We start from the raw sequence: 23,091 nt of genomic DNA, 5'->3' as shown, positions 1-23,091 counted from the left end.
TGCATTTACAGTTATTTTCTCCATCAGACAGAAAAGAGCATGTGAAAACTCCTGTAATGATTCCCCCTCCTTTTGCTTTCTAGAAAAGAAATCTTCCTGCAGAGTCACGTAAGATTTTGAGCACCCATACAGTTCCTGTAAAATAGTCAAAATGCATTCAGGGTCTTCTCTTTCAGCCCGGGGCCTATATCTAATCTCCTCCTTTCCTTTCCCTTCAAGGTGATCATACACAAAGTAAGCCTGATCCAAAGGAGATAAATACCTTGCCCTCAGGCTTGCCCGGACCTCCGCTATCCAATCAGTCACTCCAATCCCAACAGTACCTCTAAAGACGGGACACTTTCGTTCCCTCGGAATGTAGAGAATCCGTTCTGTGGCTGATTCCCTTTCTGCATGACATGTGCCACCTGATGTGGAGGGTTGTGAGTCTTGTTTATCCTCATTTGTCTCTTGCAGAAGTTGATTCTCCTCCTGCAGCCGCCGCAGCTTGCTCCGTAGCTCCTGTAGCTCAGCATCCATTGTGCCTTGATCCACGGTCCTGTCGCTCAGCGCTACACCACTTTCCATCAGGCTTGTGGCTCCACCCTAAACCTGCTACTGTTCCAGTTAAAGAGAAAAAAACGGGGGGAAAGAAAGATAAAAACTCCAGAAAACTACTCCTACACCCGATCTATTCAGTAAACCAGCTGTTTTAAAGTATCTTCACAGCACATCTACTTTTTTCAAAAAGTTGCCAACAACGCCAATTGTGACCTAGAGGGTTGGATGCTTGGATCCTAAAACCGTAGGTAATAATAACCCTTGATGAAAACAGCAGAGGCTTATTCACAAGTTTAACAATTTTATTTAGAAGACACAGCACAGGAGATTTATTAAAGACAACCCAGGTCGGGATAAAAATAGGCTAAAACTCTAAAGCACGAGAGGGAGGAGCGACGACAATGCTGGCCCTGGGACTACACACAACGCCATCCAACTACTATTTAAAAGCACAAAGCCGCTGTAGGGAACCGACACAAAAGACAATAATATAAAGAAAAACACTCAGTGCTCCCTTTGACTAAAGCTCATACACGCCACCCAGAAGTGAGTAAAAACCCCGACAAACCCCTACAGCGGATACTCTAAAAGAAACTAGCCTCCCAGAGACAGCACTGTGCTTAACACTAACCACCCGACTCAAATAAGTTTGCTTCCTTCCCCCTCTGGAGAAAACGATTAGTAATAAGATAAAACCAGCAAATGGTTTAATAAAAGAACTAGAAAAGATTTAAAAAAGAACTGGAAAAAACAGTAGCAGGCTAAGGTCTGTGAACAAAACACGCATTGTTAGTCCTATTCTAACGGAACATAAAAATGCTGTGAATGTTATAAACCAGTACCTCATCGGCCGACCGCTTGCCACTGAAAATTCCGGCTGTTCACCCCTCAGTCCTGCTCACACTTCGTAAAGAGAAGCCGATTAAAAATATAACCGTTAACTAAACTGAAGCAAAGCCAGGTCACTCACCACTTAGCCGCACGCACGTCCGCGCCCAAAGCAAGGCATTCGGCTTTTGCGGCTAGACCCCAGCTGCCCTAATTATAGCAGCCCTCTGATTACACACCTGGCCTCCCCTGTGTCAGCGGCATGACACGTCAACCAGAATTACTTCCGGGAACTAAGGTGACCCGGTTACATTATGTCATCCCCATCCTTCACATTTTACCAACACATGTCGGGGACGTAACAGTGCTGGTGCACACCTTGTGGTAGAAAATGAACTGGAAGATATTTCAAATACACTTTAAAAAGGCATTTAAAAGTTAGGGTTTGGTAAAGGTGGTGTGTGTGTGTGTGTGTGTGTTACACATGTAGGACTGCATGAGACAGTGTGGTTCCTCAAATCCATGAATCTTATTATTTGGTTGAAGTAATGGTGAACAAAAATAACTTGTATTTCATAAATGACGTCTCAATAGTGTTTATGATAATATTTGTTTGAATGCTGTTAAAAACAGTTCATTGTACATATTCTGGTTAATAACTGTTGCACAAAAGTCTGATTTTTGAGAAAACCAGATTTATACTTTTGCTAACTGTGAATCAGTTTCCAATTATATTTGGATGCCAAACAATATGGATAATATAGGTATTAATTTTTGATTAGGTTTATTTGCATGAGATAATTACACGAGTGGATTAATCTGGTGACTTTGATGGCCAGCCTTCTCACTTTGCAAAACATCAGCATTTACGTTTAAACTCCAGAAACAGCGAACAACAAACTGAATAGTGAAGAGATTTAGTAAAACACTTTAGAGGCAAACAAACATTTCATTTTCAACCTTTTCTTCTCCAAAAACAAAACATTTAATAAAACTGCTGCCTTTCATTTTAGTTAAAAGAGCTTCCAGATCAGTAGCACATTTCATTCAACACCCTCAGAAGTCCCAAAATATATATTTTATTTATGTTCATTTATTCTGTCCTGTGTGGACTCTCATGTGTCTGTTTAAAGTTGTCGTATGGCTAAATCTTTGTCCGCAGAGCCCACAGGCAAAAGACTTCTGTCCTGTGTGGACTCTAATGTGAGTGTCTAAACTTGTCTTGTGACTAAATCTTTGTCCGCAGAGCTCACAGGCCAAAGACTTCTGACCTGTGTGGACTCTAACGTGAGTGTCTAAATTTCCCTTTTGGGTAAATCTTTGTCCACAGAGCTCACAAGCAAAAGGCTTCTGTCCTGTATGGACTCTCATGTGTCTGTCTAAACTTGTCTTATGACTAAATCTTTGTCCGCAGAGCTCACAGGCAAAACACTTTTGTCCTGTATGGACTCTCATGTGTGTGTCTAAATGTCCCTTGCGTGTGAATCTTTTTCCACAGAGCTCACAAACAAAAGGCTTCTGTCCAGTGTGGACTCTCACGTGGCTGTTTAAACTTGTCTTATGACTAAATTGTTGTCCGCAGAGCTCACAAGCAAAAGGTTTCTGTCCTGTGTGGACTCTCATGTGTCTGTCTAAATGTCCCTTTCGGGTAAATCTTTGTCCGCAGAGCTTACAAGCAAAAGGCTTCTGTCCTGTATGGACTGTCATGTGTGTGTCCACATGTCCCTTTCGGGTAAATCTTTTTCCACAGAGCTCACAAACAAAAAGCTTCTGTCCTGTATGGACTGTCATGTGTGTGTTTAAATGTGTCTTTCGACTAAATCTTTGTCCACAGAGCTCACAGGCAAAATGCCTTTCTCCTGTGTGGACTCTCATGTGAGTGTCTAAATTTCCCTTTTGGGTAAATCTCTGTCCACAGAGCTCACAAGCAAAAGGCTTCTCTCCTGTGTGGAGTTTCATGTGAGTGGTTAAATGTGTCTTTCGACTAAATCTTTGTCCACAGAGCTCACAAGCAAAAGGCTTCTGTCCTGTGTGGACTCTCATGTGACAGTTTAAACTTGACTTATCACTATATCTTTGTCCACAGAGCTCACAAGCACAAGGCTTCTGTCCTGTGTGAACTCTCATGTGACAGTTTAAACTTGACTTTAAACTAAATCTTTTTTCACAGAGCTCACAAGCAAAAGGCTTCTGTCCTGTATGGACTCTCATGTGAATGTTTAAACTTGACTTTACTCTAAATCTTTTTTCACATAGCTCACAAACAAAAGGCTTCTGTCCTGTGTGGACTCTCATGTGTCTGTTTAAAGTTATTTTTTGGCTAAACCTTTGTCCACAGAGCTCACAAGCACAAGGCTTCTGACCTGTATGGACTCTCATGTGAATGCCTAAAATGTCCTTTCGGATAAATCTTTGTCCACAGAGCTCACAAGTAAAAGGCTTCTCTCCTGTGTGGACTCTCATGTGAGTGCCTAAATGGTACTTTCGGATAAATCTTTGTCCACAGAGCTCACAAGCAAAAGGCTTCTGTCCTGTATGGACACTCATGTGTCTGTTTAAAGATGATATGCAGCTGAAACTTTTTCCACAGTCGTCACAACTAAATGATTTTAGTTTTGTCTGAACTTTCCTGCTAGAGTCTACATTTTGCTTCACTCTAACACGTTTCTTATCAACACAACAGCTTGAAGACTTCAGTCCTGAATGACTTGTCACTCTCATGTGTTTCTGGAGAGACCGCTCATGGAGAAACTGTTCACCACACTCTGGGCAGCTGAAAGATTTGACAGCCTTAACATGTGATTTAGAAGACCTGCTCTCCTTCCAGTCTTTGTTATCATCTTTGGTGTTTGGCTCAGAATCTGACAAGAGTTTCAGTTGACAGTCAGAATTGTTGCCATCCTGGTCATCATCTTCATCATTGCTGACTTCAGTCTCTGAAGAGTTAGAATCATATTCATAAAGATTTAGATCTGGATTCCTGGTAGTTTCTGCTCCTCCACAGTCCTCTCTACCACTTTCTGCTTTCATCTGGTCAGTGGTGCTGCTGGTTGGAAGATCTCTGTCTTTAGGTTGGTTCTGATCAAACTGTGACAACAGAACTTCTCTTCCTTCTTCCTTAACCTGATGAGAAACTGCAGAGAATGAAATGTTGGTGGCATCAGTTTTAATCTCATCAAGCTGCTCCTCCTCTTCCTGCTTCATGTTGAGGGGCTCCATGTCCTTCTGGTTCAAAGGAGGCCTCAGTTCTTCAGGAGCTCTTCCTTCTTCCTTAAACTGACACAAAACTACAGAGAATGAATTATCACAGTTTAAAATGAATTTAAATATAACAAAACTTTAAAATGTATTTTACTTTGAAAAACCAGTACTGCCGTTTTTCCCCGTGTGCGAAGGAGCCGGCTTCTGTGCGGTGCGCTGCTCTCACGAGTTAAAGAAAACTACAGGGAGAGAAAAGGTGGAAGAAAGGAACCTTACGTTAGAAGAAGGCATTTTTAGTTCAGACCTGTGAAAACCAGCTTCATGCTAACGCACGCTGCTACATGTGAACAGTAACGTAGTCAATGTGGTCTGTCGTTAATGCGTAATTCCAGATCGGTAACAGCGTACAGCTTCATGTCGGGTCATGTTCCCACCGAGACTCATTTCTGCTCGCATTTTCAGAAGAAGAGGAAGGAAGCCGAGGAAGATGTTGAGGTAACGTTAGATGAAGATGCTCATTGTTCTTTATCGTGACCCAGTTCCCTCTGAGTGATCTGTACCGTGATACGTGTGATATTCCCAACGTTCCTATTGGTGACTGAAGGGAATCTAACATGTGGCTAATATATTAGACAAGTAGGCTGAAGTGGAGGAGGTGAGTGAAGGAGAGACAAGTGGAGAGGCAGAGCAAGGAGCAGCATGATGATGGAGAGAGCAGCAGGGAAGCAGAGAATCTGGCTGGGACCCAAAATGTTCCTCCCATGGCTGTAGCACAACAGTCAAGCATTACAATTTATGTCAAGTTAAATAAATATTTTATTTAATTTTAATTAAACATGAGCTGTTTTACACACTCCTGCATTAATGTTCACCAAAAACACACAGTCTCATGTCTCAGAACGACCGTCTCCATACGTCTCTACCACCCTGCATTTAGGGGCGTGGTCCTGGTCAACACCATCTCCTGAACTCCAAACTGAAGGTCAGAATGGGAAAGAAAGGTGATTTAAGCTAATCTGAGCGTGGCATGGTTGTTGGTGCAAGGTCTGAGTAATTCACAACCTGCTCAGTTACTGGGATTTTCACCCACAACCATTTCTAGGGTTTACAAAGAATGGTGTGAAAAGGGAAAAACATCCAGTATGCGGCAGTCCTGTGGGCCAAATGCCTTGTTGATGCTAGAGGTCAGAGCAGAATGGGCCGACTGACTCAAGCTGATAGAAGAGCATCAGAAAAATTACTGATCGCTGACATTATTGCTTAAAATCATAACTGCCTTATAAGTAAAACATCTGTTGCTTCATTAAAATACAAGTGTTATCCTGTGACAGCCTCCCCGTCCAACAGGGAGGACAACGACCTTCCTCAGACCACGCTGGTCTGCGTTATCAGTTATACTCCCATGGGAAACAGCATGTTGACTGAATGCACCTGGTTTTGTTTGAGGGAGTTGTGGTATTGTTTTTACTCCCTACGTTAAACAGCTTTCCACCTGAATCTCTACGGAGCAGTTTAGGAGTGTGATGTGATGTGTTGTGTGTGCTTGCTAATAAAAACCCTCAGAGAACGGATGTTCCCCGAGAGATCCTGTGAACGATGCTTGGGTGTGTATTCATTTCGTCTCTCCACTTTACAAAGTAAAATGGAACAGTAATATTGCTCTAAGCCTCTGTGCGTTTGACTTCTCTCAAGGTGACCTGGTTTATTAAATAATAACCCAGCATTTTTGGTACCGTGACCGTGCGCTCAGACCCAGCCGTGGGAGGCTTTCTCCGGGGAGCCGACGAGGCGCCGCTTTCATCAAAGCCCAGGGGGCTGACTTGCTCCGCTGGCCGGCTGTTCTAGCTCCGCAGAACGTCTCCCGCATACGGCTCTCGTACGTTCGGATTCGGGGCGAATCGAACGCACAGGGGGGAGTAAGTACCTTTTTGATACGCACCTTTTCATAAACAGCTGTTTGCCAGTGTGAGTACGTCAAAGGACGCTTTGAGCCCCGACGGGAGTCGGGTATTGCCCTAGGTCCGGCTGTCCGGTTAAAAACTGTGTGAAACAAACATGAAAGAAAAAAACAGTCACCGGACGCTACCGGAAAAGGTTGTAAACAGAGCTGAATGGACGCATTCAGTCCAACCCCCAGCGGTCACAGGTGTGGCGGTAATAATACAGAATAGCAGATCAAAGGGAAAAGCCACACTAACGTGGGCACTAAATAAAAAGCGCCGCTTTAAAGCGGCCACTATATAGGCGCAAGGCCGGCTGGCAGCCGTGTGTTGGCATAATACAGAAATCACACTGTTGCTTTTGATTATTAAATATGTTTAAGGTGCTGAGGAGGTACTAAAGTAAAATACGATCGCTGTATTTGGCTCAAATGAAGAAAATCAAATTCTAAACTAAAGCGTTTAATTACTAAAATAACACTGCTGTCTCCTCTTCTTCCCACTGGCAACAAGAGGAGACAGCAGAGGGAAGATGCCTGTGGACGGACACAACTTCCCAAAGATCCACGGCTGTGTTCCCAACATTCTTCTCCTGATGCGTTTGAGGTTTATAGTCGACCACGACTACTTAAAGAGCTCACCAGAGCGGCTGGGTATAAGAGAAGGCGGAAACTAAATGCTTTAGCGACCAATTTCCCACACAAGGAGCCTAAACACCCTCGGAGGGACGAGAGACGCTGTCCTGAGCCCATAACCCACTCCGGCTGCTTTGTTCACGTTCAGCCAACCATCGGACACGCCACTCGTCACGGATGAAGCTGAACATTCAGCTCTCCCGTCAGTAAAACAAGCAGTAAGTGTAGCAACTCAGTGTTGTCCACATATATAATATCTGCAACAATGATTAAAGAGGTTTCACTGAATATGCTAATCATCTATGAAGCACACGACAGCTCTGGATGCTAGCACTGCTGACACAAATGTGAGCTCTCTCCCTCTCGGTTACCACGGAGACGCATTTGCCGCACACGCGCCACCGGTTCTGTCCTGCTCTCGCTTCATCCCGCCCTTCTTGCTCTTCATGTTGATGCTCGTGTTGTGACACATGGTCAGTGATGTCATCATTAATGTTTCGCTCTGGTTCAAAGTGAAAAGGCTGAACAGATGACGTGTTGATGTTGCTCAACAGTCCCTACAGGGTCCCAAAGCCGCCGGTGCAACCGAGGTACAACCATATGACGTCACTACCCAGAGTGCAGTGCGACGCTAACAACAATGGCGACCTACGAGTTAAACCATTTTTACTAATTTTATAAAGATTAAGACATCAAGAAGGTTTTTACACCACTTTAATATAACTGATACTAACATTTATCTTTTAAGAAGCACAGAGTTTTGTAACCTGGGTTCCTTTTAAAATGACAACTTTTGTCGCCAATGGCAGTGAATGAGTTAATGATGATGAGGGTGGCTCCTAGAGGCTGAGGTGTAGGGCTAAAGTGTCATCACTCACTTTGGTCTGGTCCAGACGCCGTCTCTTTACTGGTGCTCCTCAGTAGGTGACGTGAAGCTCCAACATCTGAGCGTTCTGTGTTCCTCAGAGGAGAAGAAAAGTAACATTAGCACTGGCTACATTATTTTTACTAGCATCTCAAGGCCTTGGAGAAGCAGATCTTCACTTACCTAAACATCAGACCAGTTTGTCCCAGCTGAGCTCATCAGGGCGTTAGCCTGACAGCCTGTCAGTGAAACACGGCTCCAGCCTTCTGGATGTGGACTCTAAAAAGCAAAGGAGCATTTTTACTGTTGTTTTCATTATTTTACAGCTGATTTGATCAGATTTCTGACGCTCATGCAGACGAGTGTTGGTGAGAGTTAAAGCTTTAATGTATTTTCCTGTCTTAAATGTTCTTTTTAAGTAATCATGTTTTAAAGTAACCCCCAAATTCCACTACCTCCGCTCCGGTCCGCCTTCCGCAGCCGCTCGCTTCCAAACTCAATTTTTACTGGTACCCGCTCTACAACGGCTCCGCTCCGGTGCGGAGACCTGAGGGGGGCAAACAGGCATGCGCGGGATTTTCGAGATCTTGCGATACAGTCCGAGCAATAAACGCGGAAGTTAGATCCAAACACTCGTTGTGTGGGAGAAGCATCGGCATGAACTGTTTAATCTGCCCATCATTTGTGTTGAGAGATCAGCAGTGTTTGGATCAACAAAGTGTGACTACTTTGATAGTGGAAACTGTATTTATGGCTTACTTTTGTGCATTTAAACTTCAGCCGCCATTGATAGTTGTTAAAAGTTGTTAAACCTGTGCATATGAAACAAAAAACGCCTTTTGTTTATCGATTTATTGTGAAAAACGGAAATTGTGCTTGCTCCTTTTCCTGTTGGGCCGTTGTGATTTCTGTCCATTTACTGCGGAGGTGCTCCGGCGTCCGGCAAAAATAGGATCGATTCTATTTTTGCCGGACGCCGGAACAGAGGGCGGCGCACTGCGCCGCACTGCCGGAGCACGGCCGCAGTAGTGGAATTGCTCTGATTGACTAGAACGGGACCGATTTTGCTCCGTCGTTCGTGTCGGAGCGGAGCGGAGGTAGTGGAATTTGGGGGTAAGTCTCAGGGCGTTGTCCTTTCAGCCCAGCTCTGGTATGCTGATAAGACATGTAATTTGTCTCTGTGGGGGTTGGTGGAAGAATCTGCCCGGCAACAGGAATCCATAGTTTCTGAGTGACTCAGCAGTTTTTGGCTGACCAGCAAGCAACTCCATAAAATGGATCCTTCCCCTTAGGGAAGACCCAGGCTGAGAACAGCTCTGTTATTGGCTAGAGTAGAAGGTGTGGTGTCTAGTGATTAACTGCTCTTTGTTTCATTTCTCCTGTGTTTAATAAAAAGTCTGTGGTGGAGAGAGAGAACTCAGAGAGACATATCCTCTGCTTGATCCGTTCCCTTGTGTGGTTTATTTTAAGGATATAAAAATACCCAACAGCATGGCCGGATTATAATACGGGCAAACTGGGCACAGGGGCCCACAGCCACAAGGGGGCCCACGCGAGCAGCAGTCTTTTTTTTTTGTGCAGCAGTCTAACGTTGGAGAAAAATGTTGACAATTAAACTTGCGCCCACATTTTCTAAGTTAACACACATTTTTTTTAACAACGGTAGTTTTTGCATCTTTACTGCCTGCTTCAGCTCTCTCAATTCAATTCGATTTTATTTATAAAGCGCCAAATCATGACAAGAGTCATCTCAAGGCACTTCACATAATAAACATTCCAATTCAGGTCAGTTCATTAAGCCAATCAGAAATAATGTTTCCTATATAAGGAACCCAGCAACTTGCATCAAGTCACTGACTAGTGTCCCCCCTCCCCCTGCGCAGCGGCCGCAAACTCACTGATGCGCCTGCAGCCTCTCAGAGTTCCTGCTGATCTAAACATTGAAAGAATCATTTCATTTTCTGTTCCTCACTTCTGATTACCTTCAATGGTGTCTGTTTGTTGCTACTAGGGTTGTCACGGTGTGAAAATTTAACCTCACGATTATTGTTACCAAAATTATCACGGTTTCCGGTATTATCGCAGTATTTTTTTAAACGTGCTACATTTTCACACAACTAAATAAACCCTGTATATCAGGAAAATATTGTCCTCGGTTTGTGTCTAAATTTTGCCTAAAATGTGTTATTTTGTAATGATGTTGTTTATTTGTTTACATTTTTCCTCTTTAGTCTTTAAAATACCAATAATGCCCATAACTTCTTAATTTTTGTCTGTGTGATGTCATTATTTTAAAAATATTACATCAAATGATACTCAGTACTAGTGTTGTCAAAAAAATTGATACCTAGATATAAATCGATATTAAAAGTGGTATCCAAATTAGATATTCCATCCCTGTGGTATCGATATTATGGACTATTATACACAGCCTTCTTCAAGTACACCGACACGCACGACAGCCAGATGCCGTAAAGCAGCCTCCGCCTCCCAGACAAACAGAAGAAGAAGACGCCGACACTGCTATTTCCCGCGCGAGTTGTCTCCGTTTTGTTTTGTGAACAATGGCAACAGCGAATTCGGGAGGCGCTTCACAGCCCAACTTAGTCAACAACACAAAGAGCAAAAGTGCAGTGTGGAAACACTTTGGATACAAGGCTGATGAGTCGGGGAAAGCAACAGACCATGACAGGCCCGTTTGCAAGGAGTGCTACAAAGAGATCGCTACGAAGTCCAGCAGCACAACAAATTTGGCCAAGCATCTGAGAGACCGACACCCCAAACTGCATGACGAAATGAAACAGGTGTCTAAAATTTATTAAATCTAGTAAGAATGTGTCTAATTGCACCAACAAATTTGAGCTCACGTAGTATTAGCTAAGCTAGCATACCAAGTCCGACACGTAGTTGTATATTCACGCTTATGTGCTTAAAGGAAACTCCCGTTTATTGCAACCCGGACTTCATTTCTAGCATGCAGTACGTTTGTTTACTCACGCTGACAACTTTGGTGCTACTTGGATTCCCCGGGGTATTTAGATCCATCGGCGAATCGCCGTCAGTGTATATCCATATAACGGGTGCGGACGGGCACCCATGGTGCAGCCTCGAAATAAGACATTATCTGCACCAAAACATCTTCATGTCGAAAGGTTTTGTTAGGAATCATTAACGTTCGTTTGGAGCGGGTCTGGGATTTCTAGGCGTAAACAGACTAGCCGCGGCTAATCTAGCCGGCGCTTTTAATGACGTCACTGCCGTGCGCCCTTCTGTTTTCATTAAGATTAGATGTACCTACCGTGGCGAAATTCGTTTTCTCCCTTTATTGACCAACAGAGTTGTTCAAAAGTACAGAACAAAACATACGGCATTACAGCTTATGACAAAAATGCAACTTAAACAGAGTTTAAGCAGCAAAACATCACTCTGCAAATATAAACAAAGAACACAACATAATTCATAAAATTAAAATAGATGGAAAATAACAATTAATTCAAAAACACTGATATGAGGAATTTCATGGCATTTAATTTTAATTTTTGAAGGGATTTACAGACTGAATGAAAAATTTGGGTTCTCGTGCCATTTTAGTTTTAATCTGAGCACAATCCCCACTTGGTGCTTAATGATGGAAAATGTTAAAATTGGAAACTCACAAATGTGTTCCATGTTGATATTTGCAGTAGCATGTCTAAGTGGCTGCTGTTGTAGACCAGAAAGCGTGAAAATTGCTGCTTCTTTTTTAAGTTAAACTACAGCTGAGCTCAACTTTGTTGGTACAGACTGCAGAAAGAACTTTTTTTTTAAATTGACATTTGACTCGATATGCATTCAAATTGTTTTTGTTTCATTTCTACAACCAGGCTCAGGCTGATGCAGAGAAACAGTTGACATCCACAACCAAGCCATTCCAGCCGACATTGCCTGCACTATTTGATCAGCAACGAAAATATGGACCTAAGTCCCCAGAGACTCTAAAACTGAACAGACTTGTTGCTGAATATATTTGTATGGATCAAGTGCCCATTTATTCAGTTGAGAAGCCTGGCTTCCAACAGCTTGTTACGCACCTTAATCCCAGGTATAGCATTCCATCCCGCAATTTTTTCATGTACAGTGAAATCCCTGCTCTGTACAAGAGTATCAAAGATGTTCTACTGAATCAGTTTGAGGGTAAACCATTTTACTCATGCACCACCGACCTCTGGACCAGTAGGGCATCAGAGTCGTTTATGGCTGTGACTATTCAATCCATTACTGATTCTTGGGAGATGACGAGCTGGTGTTTGGGTTGTGTTGGAATTCACTCTGACCACACAGGCGAAAACATCAGGGAGGCATTTGAGGAGGTCATCCAGGATACCTGGAAGCTGGACCTTAACCTAATGGCAGGCCTTACAGCTGACAATGCCTCCAATAATAAAAAGGCTTTTGAGCAGGACTTTTTATGGATCCCTTGCTTTGGCCACAACCTGGATTTGGCAGTCAGCAAAAGTCTAGAGGTAGACAAGGTCTCATCGACATTATCCAGACTTAGAAAAACAGTGTCAGCCTTCAGCAGGTCACCAAAGATGGTTAGACTACTTAAGAACAAACAAAAAGAGCTGCAGTTAGTTGAACACAGTCTCATTCATGATGAGCCAACACGCTGGGGCTCATCCTTTGAAATGGTGGACCGATTTTTGGAGCAGCAACAAGCTGTGTGTGCAGTTCTAGCAGAGAACAGAAAAAAGTGGCACCTCATGCCTAAAGATACAGACATTACAACTTTAGAGACTGTACAGGAAGTGCTGGGCCCATTAAGCTCATTCACTGATGCTCTCAGTGGAGAAAAGCATACCACTCTTTCCTCTGTGCTCCCTCTCACCTGGAAGATTTTCTCAGTTTTAACTGTAGAAGATGATGACTCTCACCTGAAAAGGCAAATGAAGGAACTGATAGCCAAAGATCTAAAAACTCGATACCAGGATGGGCGCTTACAGTTGCTATTAAACATTGCGACCTTTCTTGACCCACGTTTTAAGCTAAATTTCACAACACTGAAAGATGAGGTAAAGGAGCACCTCTGTGATAGCTTAAGAAGCATTTCAAATATTCAAAATGTAGCTTCTCCAAGTGAGACTCGGCCAGCAAAAAAATCAAAAACTGACTTGAAGGGATTGTTGTCTGACATTCAAGGGGAGAAAAAGAAACACCCTGATGCACCTCATGAAGATGAAATCACTTCTGCAGATCGTGACAGGCCAGAGTACAAGCTGAAAAATGAGCTGACTTTGTACCAAACCATGCCAGAAGTACAGGCAGAGCATGATCCACTAACATGGTGGAAAGCCAATCACACTACCTTTCCTCACCTGGCCTTGTTGGCCAAAAAATATCTTTGTATAGCTGCCTCAAGCTGTGCCTCAGAGCGCATCTTCAGTACATCAGGGCTCATTTGCTCCCCAAGAAGGGCAAGACTGACAGAGGAGCACATTGATATGTTGGTGTTTACTGCAAAAAATATCCATATGGCAAAGCAAATCCAGGAAAAAGTGACACATTAGACAAAGAGTAGAGGTTTTGCTCTTTACCTCAATCCTGATTTAAACTTAACTATAGTCTAGAGTTAATAAAGTTTTACCTGTTCAACTGTTTTATGTATGTGCTTTCTGAATGCACATTTGATGACTGACAGTCATATGTTATTGTTACCATTTTATGTTAAGGTATTCATATCGAGTGTTCAAGACCTCATTGGTTATACTTTAAGTATTTTATGTTTTCTAAATGCACAAGTTTGACAGACAGTGTTGTTTAAATATGCTTTTTTTTCCATTTTTAGTTGATTTATTTTCATATTGAAAACAGATTTTATGAGACATTTAATTTGAGACAATTCATGTTAACTTTCGTCAGTTTTTGTATGCACTTTTAAAAAATGCTGTTACTTGAAAGTTTTAAGCACTTTAGTTTATACACTTAATTCTTATATTTAATTTTTGCAATATAAATTGAAGAATGTTATTTTTTGAATAAACTTGTTCAATAAATTGGTGTTTTTAAATAGTATCGAAATCGAGTATCGAGTATTTTTTCCAGTATCGAATCGAGTTTGAAATTTTAGTATCGTGACAACCCTACTCAGTACTCAAGTAGCCTTCTAATCAGATACTTTTATACCCTTACTTGAGTAATAAACCCTATATCAGGAAAATATCGTCCTCGGTTTGTGACCTTCCAGTGAGCTTTGCAGATGTGGGAAAATGTCATCAGGCAGTAATCGTTGTTAAATTCATAATTATTCTCGGAGAGAGACCAACTCTTATCTGCCCCTGGGAGCCCCGTAATGCATAGCGTCATTTCAACATGGCGGTGTCCGCGACACGGTTTATATGCAGGTAGCGGCGCTGCGGCTGCTTTATATAGCCACTCGTTGCATTCTCCCTCAACCCAAATCCTCGGATCACGCATTTTAGCTAAAACGCTAACGTTAGCTTGCCTTGCGTTGACTGTAGAGTTGTGGGTGATGGTCACACAGATGTGTCATGAGATTTGAAGCGTTGCTGCCTTTCACATAGGGCTGGGCGATATGACGATTTTAGACCGTTTTACGATCTACACATCTGACGGTCTGTCATTTTTGAGAGACCTTTTTATCACGATTCACAGCTCTGCTGTTGAAATTCTGCCTCTGAATGAAAAGGGAACTTACCTCAGGCGAATGACACGCCTTTGTTTGGCCCTTAACCAATCAGAGTGAGTCACGGTAATATATTAGTGCCCCGCTTGTTTTCACCTGTGTCTGAACAAACATGGCTTCGGCCGCGGCTGAGAGCGACAACGAGGTTTTCGTTCCGAAGAGGAACGCCTCGTCCGTTATATGGAACTGGTTTGGTTTTTCACCAGATAACAAAGAGCAGCGAAACGTCATTTACAAGGAGAGTGTCAAGGCAAGTGATGGCAACACCACAAACTTGTTTAATCACTTGAAAAGAAGGCATCCCAAACAATACAACGAGAGCCAGCTGGCAGCTAAAGCTAAAAAGCCTGCGGCTGCGGCAGCTAGCGCTTCTTCCAGGCAGCAAACGCTAACAGAAACACACAAAACTCACTCCCTACGACAGAGACAGCAGACGATGGAACAGCGTGACAGATGCAGTGGCGTACCACTTGGTTAAAGATTTGTGTCCCGTGCGAACAGTAGGAGTGGGATTTAAGAACATGATAAAAACATTGGATCTGCGCTAAGAGTTTTCCAGCCGCAAGTATTTTTCGAACACCGCCATTCCACGCATGTACGCTGAATGCAAAGTGAGCGTTGCAGTTTTTTGCTACCACAAGCGATCTCTGGTCCAGCCGCACGTCAGAGCCGTATTTGAGCTTAACTATCCACTACATGAGCAACTGGGAGCTACATAGTATTTTGAACTAGTTCATGTTTGCACAATACGTTTGCAATTGACATGTTTGCACTTTAAATATGTTTACGATTTTAATTTATGTTAAGTTACTTGAAAAACGAGAAAAACTGATTTTTGTAATTGTTTCTCTCAGGGCTTTTATCATCTCTGGTGTGAGTTTAAAATATAAGTGTGTTAGCACTGTGCTGATTATCCCTAATATGAATAAATGTTTATTTATTCAATGTTTCTCTTCTTTAATACGCAATTGAAGTTATGCTATTCATGGATAAAAATCGTGATAAAATCGAAATCGTGATAAAATATTGGAAAAATCGTGATATTCTATTTTTGCCATATCGCCCAGCCCTAGTTTCACAGACACTTTTTCTGCACGTGCTGCAAACAGGATAGCCGTCTTCTATCAACTGTCCCTCGGCATTCTTCAAATATCCAAAAGATGCCCGTACTTCCCACTTTGTCTTCTTTGAGGGATAAAAAATGTCCTGGGCGCTGCCGTCTCCTCCTTTGGCCATTATTTCAGCTTTAGCTTCAAGAAAGTTTTGGTTGTAAACAACAAAGTGCGCATGTGCTGCCGGCAACTTCAGCAGATGATACGGTGGCTGGTAAGGGTCACCGCGCCTACACCACAGCCACGGTAATCCACCGAGATAATATATTTTTTAAAAACAAGACGGTTATTATTTTTGTCAACTCTTTTACCGGGGTTTACCGCTACACCGGTTACCGTGACAACCCTAGCTACAACGCTGCTAATGCCTGTAAATGAACACTGCGGTCAAGTGAGCCGCACCTAAGGCAGGGGGTAAACGATTATTTTAAAAACGATTATTCTGACAATTATTTTATCGAATTGTCGACTATTCTAATGACTATTTAGACAATTAATCTAGTGATTATTTTTCTATTGCACAATTAATAAAAACCAGAAAATCTCTAATAAATTCCTCAAAAAAATGGATAAATTGTTACTGTAAGAGAATAAACACTACAGGCCTTCCATTTTGTATAACACTGCTTTTATTGTGTTGGTTGGTTGTGTTCTGGTGACGTGTAGAACTTGGGAGAGCAGGCTGCTGCCTGAGAGGTGGTTGGAGACGGAGTGTCTCCATGCTGCTTGTTTTGGTCACTTATGAGCGTGAGGCGATTGGTAGCAGCGTCAGATCTAAAAGTACTGAAGGCTATCAAGACAGTCTTGTCTACCAGATTTAAAATGAAAGACCTAGGACAGCTAAAACATTTTCTTGGAATTGATTTTAATCAAAGTACTGATTGTGTAAAAATGTCTCAGACTAAATATGTTGAAAAGATTTTACAACGATTTGACATGCAAGATTGTAAAGTAAGAACCACCCCATGTGAACAGAGACTAGACTACAATAATGAACAAACAAAGATGATGGATGTTAGAAAGTATAGAGAGGCAGTGGGTAGTCTTATCTATTTGTCCACATGTACTAGACCGGATCTGAGTTATGTTACCAGTAAACTGTCTCAGTACTTCTCTGAACCAACCGAACAACAATGGACTACTGTCAAACATGTCTTAAGGTATCTCAGAGGTACTTCTGATAAAGAACTGTGTTTTAAAAAGTGTGTAGACCACAAGCTCGGCCTGCATGCGTACAGCGACGCAGATTGGGCCGCAGATGAGACAGATCGTCGGAGTGTGACAGGTTTCTGTATTAGTCTTTCAGAGGGCGGACCTCCTATCTCATGGAGAACCAGAAAACAACCTACAGTTGCTTTATCTACTTGTGAAGCTGAATATGTGTCACTGGCTGTTCCAATCCAGGAATGTTTGTATTTAATGCAACTCCTAGAGCATATGGATAAGGATAATTATGAGTATAAGCTACCTGAGATATTTGAAGACAACCAGGGAACTATTGCTCTAGCTAAGAACCCCGTGAAAAGACAGCGGTGTAAACATATGGATGTGAAATATCATTTTCTCAGATCTACGTTGAAACAAGGAAAGGTTAACTTAAACTATTGCCCGACTAATGAAATGGTCGCTGACATTTTGACAAAGCCCACCACCCTGTGCAAGTTAACAAGGTTTAGTAAGTTTTTGTTCGGAGGTAAAGGTTAAAGACTTTTGTTTTATATAAAGGACTACGGTCAGAGCAAGTGGGGGTGTTGAGATATGTGCTCTGATGTGTTAAATGTTGTACATGAGACTCTTATTTTGGAAACACTGTTAGAGGAAATGACGTATGCTGTCATGTGGTATGTTATGTTCCAATAAGAATTGTTTAAAATGAACTTTGAACTCCCCCATCCACCAATAAAAAGCAGAGTTTTGGTAAATATGAATCAGCTGCTGCTGCTGCCGTAGACGCCAAGCTCAAAACGATAATTCATCTCGGTGTTTTTGAGAGAAAGCCAGTGCTGCTGCGCACGATATCTGCTAACAGTTACGACCCTTCCTGGGGAGTTTGGCTCGTGTGCAAAAAGGAAGGGACAATAACGGGATTTAAAGTTAAAATGATGATCAGGTTTATTTACAACTACACAAAAATCATAAATCTTTCCATCCACAGGTTGGGAATAATAAACTAATTCTGCCGTGGGGAATTAAAACAAAAGTACAAATAAGTAGGGATGTCCCACTGGGCACAGATTACTGGGTTCTGGACCAAAATAAGGATCTCCAAAGGTCCAAACTCTAAACTGGGTGGTTAAACCAAACTCAAGGTGATATTTTACACTAAACCGAAAACCCACAACACTCTAAATGTAATAAAAGGGAGATCTGCACCACAAAAAAGATGAACTCTAAACCAAAACGTAACAGCTTATCCCAACGCAAGAAGCTGTTAGCAAAGATGCTAACAGTAGCTTTACCAACGTTAAGTTCAAGTTACCAAGTTTAGATAAACCAAAAACACCCAGCAGCAAACAGACCAGCACGGAGGAGAGACTGCTACCACCAAACCAGCTCTCCTCATGTCTGAAAGAAGCTCCTTTATGAAGGGAGAAACGCTCCCGGTGATTTTCAGCAATGAAGCGCTGTGATAGCAGGGAGCAGGGCTGTAATACAACAAGAAAATACACATTCCTCTCTACAATAGAATAAGTCTATTGTATTTTTTCAGCCTTATATTTTACATAAGGCTTATATATTCCACATACTAGTCATTTAACGTATCTTATTTTTATTTTCCTAATACTGTCGGCTTTGGAAAGGATCTAAACACAAAAGTGTAAAACTCAAAAGTATTTTAATGCCAAAAATCAGGTGACAGAAATAAAATCAGGTAGCTAGGACGCTGAAACCAGCAGAGTATGACTGAAACTGAACCGTATGCACTGAGGAGTGAGAGATGACAGAGGACTAGTTATGAGGAGGAGCTGTGAGTGGGAGCAGAGGACAGCAGGGGAACATAGGAGGAAGTCTAAATGAAAATAATTCAAAAGAACAAGAAAGAATCCTAAAAGGGAAAGAAGAATAACTAGAAATAAAAAGCTGACAACAAACGGAGTAGAAAATTCAGTGGAAGGAAAAAAAAAAGACTTGAATACTAAATGAGAAACCCTGAACAGCTGGGGAACCAAACAACAACAGAGCCATTGGTTTTGAGCCACAATGCCTGATATCATTTATTTACATGATAATTTTTAAACTTTAAGTATAAAAATGCCACATTTAATGTATTTTACTTTGTCTTGGTATAAACAGATATATAACTGTACTTTTATGCTGATTATTTTGTTACAGATGGAAAAAGAGGGTCGTAGTAGGGTGTGGGCCTACTTCACTACAGATCCATCCGGTGATTTATGTTTGTGCTATTATTTCCTGTCCAGAGTGAATAAGTTCACCAAGTTAACGTCCACAGACTCAGAAAACAAAAACTTGAATGTTAGATGTGACAGAGTTTGTGTGTTCTGTTGTTTGAGATCTGCTAAATAAATCTTATTTGCATTACTTGGAAACCCTAGTGAGTTATTGAGACAGTTCTTTGGTGTGTAATAGAGAAATAAGTTAGCATCAGAAAGGCAGAGAATGAAGGGTTTAATCTTAAGAACATTTTTATTTTTTGTGAGGGAGATTTATCAGCCATTATATCGGCTATCGGCCTTTGTTAAAAGTTTTATATCTGTATCTGTCCCAAAAAAAGCATATCGGTCGGGCCCATCGACATTAATATTTGGACAATGGGTTTCCAAAGGCTCCAATAATAAGTTTTTGTGCTAAAATGGGAGGCGGCCACCACCGCCATTTTGACCGTGTCACAGGTTCCGTCAAGCCCAGACAATTCCATAAAAGGGAAGAGAGGTGGAGCTGAGGGTGGGGCTGTAAGGCTGGGATCAACTGACGACACCCGGTCGAACTAGCTACAAGCTAACCTGAAGCTAACCCAAAGCTAACGCGGAGGTGGGAGCTAAGCTAACGGAGGTAGCAACCTAGCTACAACCGGAGTTAACTGTGCTCAACACCAGAGCTTCTGAGTCAGAGATACGCCGGGCTCACCGGTGGGTAAAACCGGGTGGAACACAGAGGTCTCGGAGACCTCCACAAGCCGGCAGCCGCACAGCAGACAAGCACCGCTGCGCAGAGCTGCCGCTGGGAAGAACGGGATGGAAAGGTTTCCATCCCAGAGCTCTACAAGCTGTCAACCCGCCGCAGCACACAGAAGCCGCGATCAGACAGCGATGCGCCGAGCTGCTAGGAGAAACAGCCGGCATTCCGGGTGGAAAACATCGGTCTCCCGAGAGCTCCACAAGCCGATAGTGGGAACCCAGCTCCACCAACATGTTATATTTCATCCCATTTTCTAAAGTGCAGCATTATGTTAAATGCACTGGGTTTTACCCTATTACATTTAAATGTCATGGTTAAACAGTACATGTTAAAATCTAAGCCAGACCGAGGCTCTACTGAGGCCTTTCCACGGAGCTAGCTCTGTGGTCACGTGGGTCTGATGCTCATTAATTATACAGAATTTTAGGCTTTTAATACACTTAAACAGAAGAGTGAGAAAAAATTCACCCCCTCAGAGTTGTCATGAGTGTAAACTAGATCATTTAAACCTAAAACATGTTTTGGTACCAGGCTGTAAACATGTTTATTTCTGCTGTGAAATTGGTATTTTTAACATGGGAGTCAATGAGGATTTGCTCGCTTCTGACACCAGACCCTAGTGGATGAGGGTGGAACTGCAATTTTTGGTACGTCCGGGCTGGGCTCAATTTTAGAGCCACATTGTGGGGGCTTGGTCGGGCCCTACTAACTACGTCGAGTACTACCTGGTACCAAAGTATGAACTACTTTTACTGTGTACTTTTTCAGTAATTGTACTACAAAATACGTCCAAAAAGCTAACGTGCCGTGTTTGAGATAGGATAAAATGAGATTTAGAAAAAAGGACACTACGACATCTGGAGACTCATTCCAACTGTACCAATTGTACCAGGTGGTACTATTTTTACTTTTATTGTTCCTTTTACCTGTTATTGTAATTCAAACTAAGTTAAAACAGTCATTTCTTTCAGATACAAAGAAAAAGCTTTTCAAAAACGATAAATGCTATTTGACTAAATTCTGGACCATTTATTCATAAATGCAAACTTCTATCTAACAGCCAGTACGGGTTCAAAGGTGACAGTAACATAATGTTTGACGGGGAGACTTTACAGGACCTTGTGAGCGATGTCAACTCAATTTAACAAACTAATAACCTGGTTTAATTAAAAAAAATTGGTATACTGTGTGGGAATCATATTTGGAAAATACAATTGTAAAGTCATGATAGATGGTTTAAGTACTTTAAGATTTAATGAAATCTAGTTGATGGGTGATAGACCACAAGATCTGCCGGAAACCTCGCTTTCAACATACTGTACTCAACCTAAAGTATTTTGGAGTATTTCAATCCTTAGTTAAGCAAAATCTGTACTGAATAATCAAGCATTACATTTTGTATATTGGTCACTTTTTGGCCACATTCCAACTTTTGCGTTGAAGTTTGGGAAAACACAACTCTTCACTTCAGAAAAGAGCCATCAGAATACGGCAGGTTACCAGAATCACATTAAAGAGTTATTTATAAACGCCTGCTAAAACTCCCACACCTGGTTGAACTTCAAACAGACCAGCTTGTACAAAGAAAGAAACAAACAATTACCAAGTCATTTGTATAAAAATTTTATCTTACTTACTTTTTACTTTTGGGATCAAATTCCCTCTGGGATTAAGAAAGTTTTTTTGAATTGAATTAATTGAGAGGGGGATTATAACTCCAAGGGAAGCATCAAACTCTCAACCAGGACTGTTTGAAAAACCATGTAGAGAACGTGCAGCCCACTCTGTGGTGTGCAGGTGTGGAGTAACCTCAGTCAAGACCTGAAGCAATATCATGGGTTTATGTTTAAAACAATAAGAATATAGACGAATATGGGAGATGGAGTTGATGGTGCGTGGCTCCAACGCCGCAAGTAGGAATGTATATTGTGCAGGACTTTTATCCTGTTGGGTGTGTGTTTGTAGATAGTGAGGTTATTGGTTCTCCGTTGCTGTAACTGTTACTCTGTGATATGCTATGATTTGGTTGATACATTGCAGTGTAGAAGAACAAATAATACAGTCGTGGCCAAAGGTGTTTAAAACTGCAGAAGTATTGGAAACTGGAAAAGTTTCGGAGTTTTTATAATAATTAGCATAAACTATTTTTGGAAATTACATTTTTCTTAACTTTTGAAAAAGCTTTGGGATTTTTCCATTTAATTTGAAGGAAAATTACTGAAAAAGTACACAGTAAAAGTAGTTCATACTTTGGTACCAGGTAGTACTCGAGGTACTTAGTATGTAAGTATAGGTGGCCTAGTGTCCTTTTTCCCAAATACTGTTTTATCCTATCTCAAACTCGCCACTTTTGGCTTTTTGTACGTACTTATAAGTAGAATTACTGAAAAAGTACACAGTAAAAGTAGTTCATACTTTGGTACCAGGTAGTACTCGTGGTACTTAGTATGTATGTATAGGATGCTTAGTGTCCGTTTTAAAAACACAATTCTATCCTTTATCAAAAAGGCACATTTAGCAGCTCTGCGTCATCCTGACGTCAGCCCATTCTGTCGCTGCTCTCCAGCAGCGAGACGGTGTTACCATAAACTACCGTATAAACGCGCACTTCAATTGTAGGTGCGGCTCACTTGACCACAGTAAAAGAACGTGTACAGTAAAGTTAGCCGACATTTTAGAGTGATATGAAGCTTACCGCTCTGCTGCTGTGTCGAGCTGGGTCCAGCCAGCCGCGGGGCCTTTCTGCTGGGCTAAACTAGTTCGTGTCGCACCGCCACGGCTCAACAAAAGCCACCACACCTATAAAACACACTTTTGTTGCCTTTTCTAAGAGATGCTAATGACTCCAACTTGTTGTTTCCGTTTCGGATCTTTATTCCGGGTTACTGTTGGCCGCAGCCCACGTCTTAACTCCAGCAGAAACACCGTTAACGATCTCCGATCACACTAGCTCGTTTTCTTCTAAACTACCGAACCGGAACTCTGCCGGCCAAGAACATCCCTTCAACATAAAAGTCCAACCACAACAAATCGCAACCCGTTACACTACTGTACAACAACGTAAGAAGTGACACATATAGCCTGTATTTGCGCTCTTATGCTAACCATAATAGTAGTTTGAAATAATTTAAATATCATGAAACGTTAC

At 41.9% G+C, this 23,091-nt stretch overlaps 2 protein-coding genes across 8 annotated transcripts; one reads left to right on the top strand and one right to left on the bottom strand.

The window, feature by feature from the left end:
* Positions 1-1,424: 1,424 nt before the first annotated feature.
* Positions 1,425-22,943, bottom strand: LOC139061502 (zinc finger protein 665-like). 7 transcript variants are annotated; one of them, XM_070548450.1, is made up of 5 exons: positions 22,639-22,943; positions 8,193-8,288; positions 8,023-8,105; positions 6,509-6,609; positions 1,425-4,808 (listed from the first exon to the last, which is right to left on the bottom strand). In XM_070548450.1, exon 5 carries the CDS (start codon positions 4,585-4,587, stop codon positions 2,458-2,460), a length of 2,130 nt encoding a protein of 709 aa, XP_070404551.1. In that variant the 5' UTR covers positions 4,588-4,808; positions 6,509-6,609; positions 8,023-8,105; positions 8,193-8,288; positions 22,639-22,943; the 3' UTR covers positions 1,425-2,457. The 7 variants fall into 7 exon arrangements, with proteins under 7 accessions (XP_070404551.1, XP_070404553.1, XP_070404550.1 ...); XM_070548452.1 differs by lacking the exon at positions 6,509-6,609; XM_070548449.1 differs by lacking the exon at positions 6,509-6,609 and having other exon boundaries at positions 8,023-8,097.
* On the top strand, positions 10,574-13,555 carry LOC129163942 (E3 SUMO-protein ligase ZBED1-like). Its single transcript, XM_070542472.1, has 2 exons — positions 10,574-10,813; positions 11,873-13,555. The coding sequence occupies exons 1-2, from the start codon at positions 10,574-10,576 to the stop codon at positions 13,553-13,555; spliced, it is 1,923 nt and encodes a 640-aa protein (XP_070398573.1).
* Positions 22,944-23,091: the final 148 nt, after the last annotated feature.

This window comes from Nothobranchius furzeri, chromosome 2, assembly GCF_043380555.1.
Source record: "Nothobranchius furzeri strain GRZ-AD chromosome 2, NfurGRZ-RIMD1, whole genome shotgun sequence".
Lineage (NCBI taxonomy): Eukaryota > Metazoa > Chordata > Actinopteri > Cyprinodontiformes > Nothobranchiidae > Nothobranchius > Nothobranchius furzeri.
The sequence above is the reverse complement of the archived record's forward strand: the minus strand, read 5'-3'. Positions and strand labels throughout refer to the sequence as shown.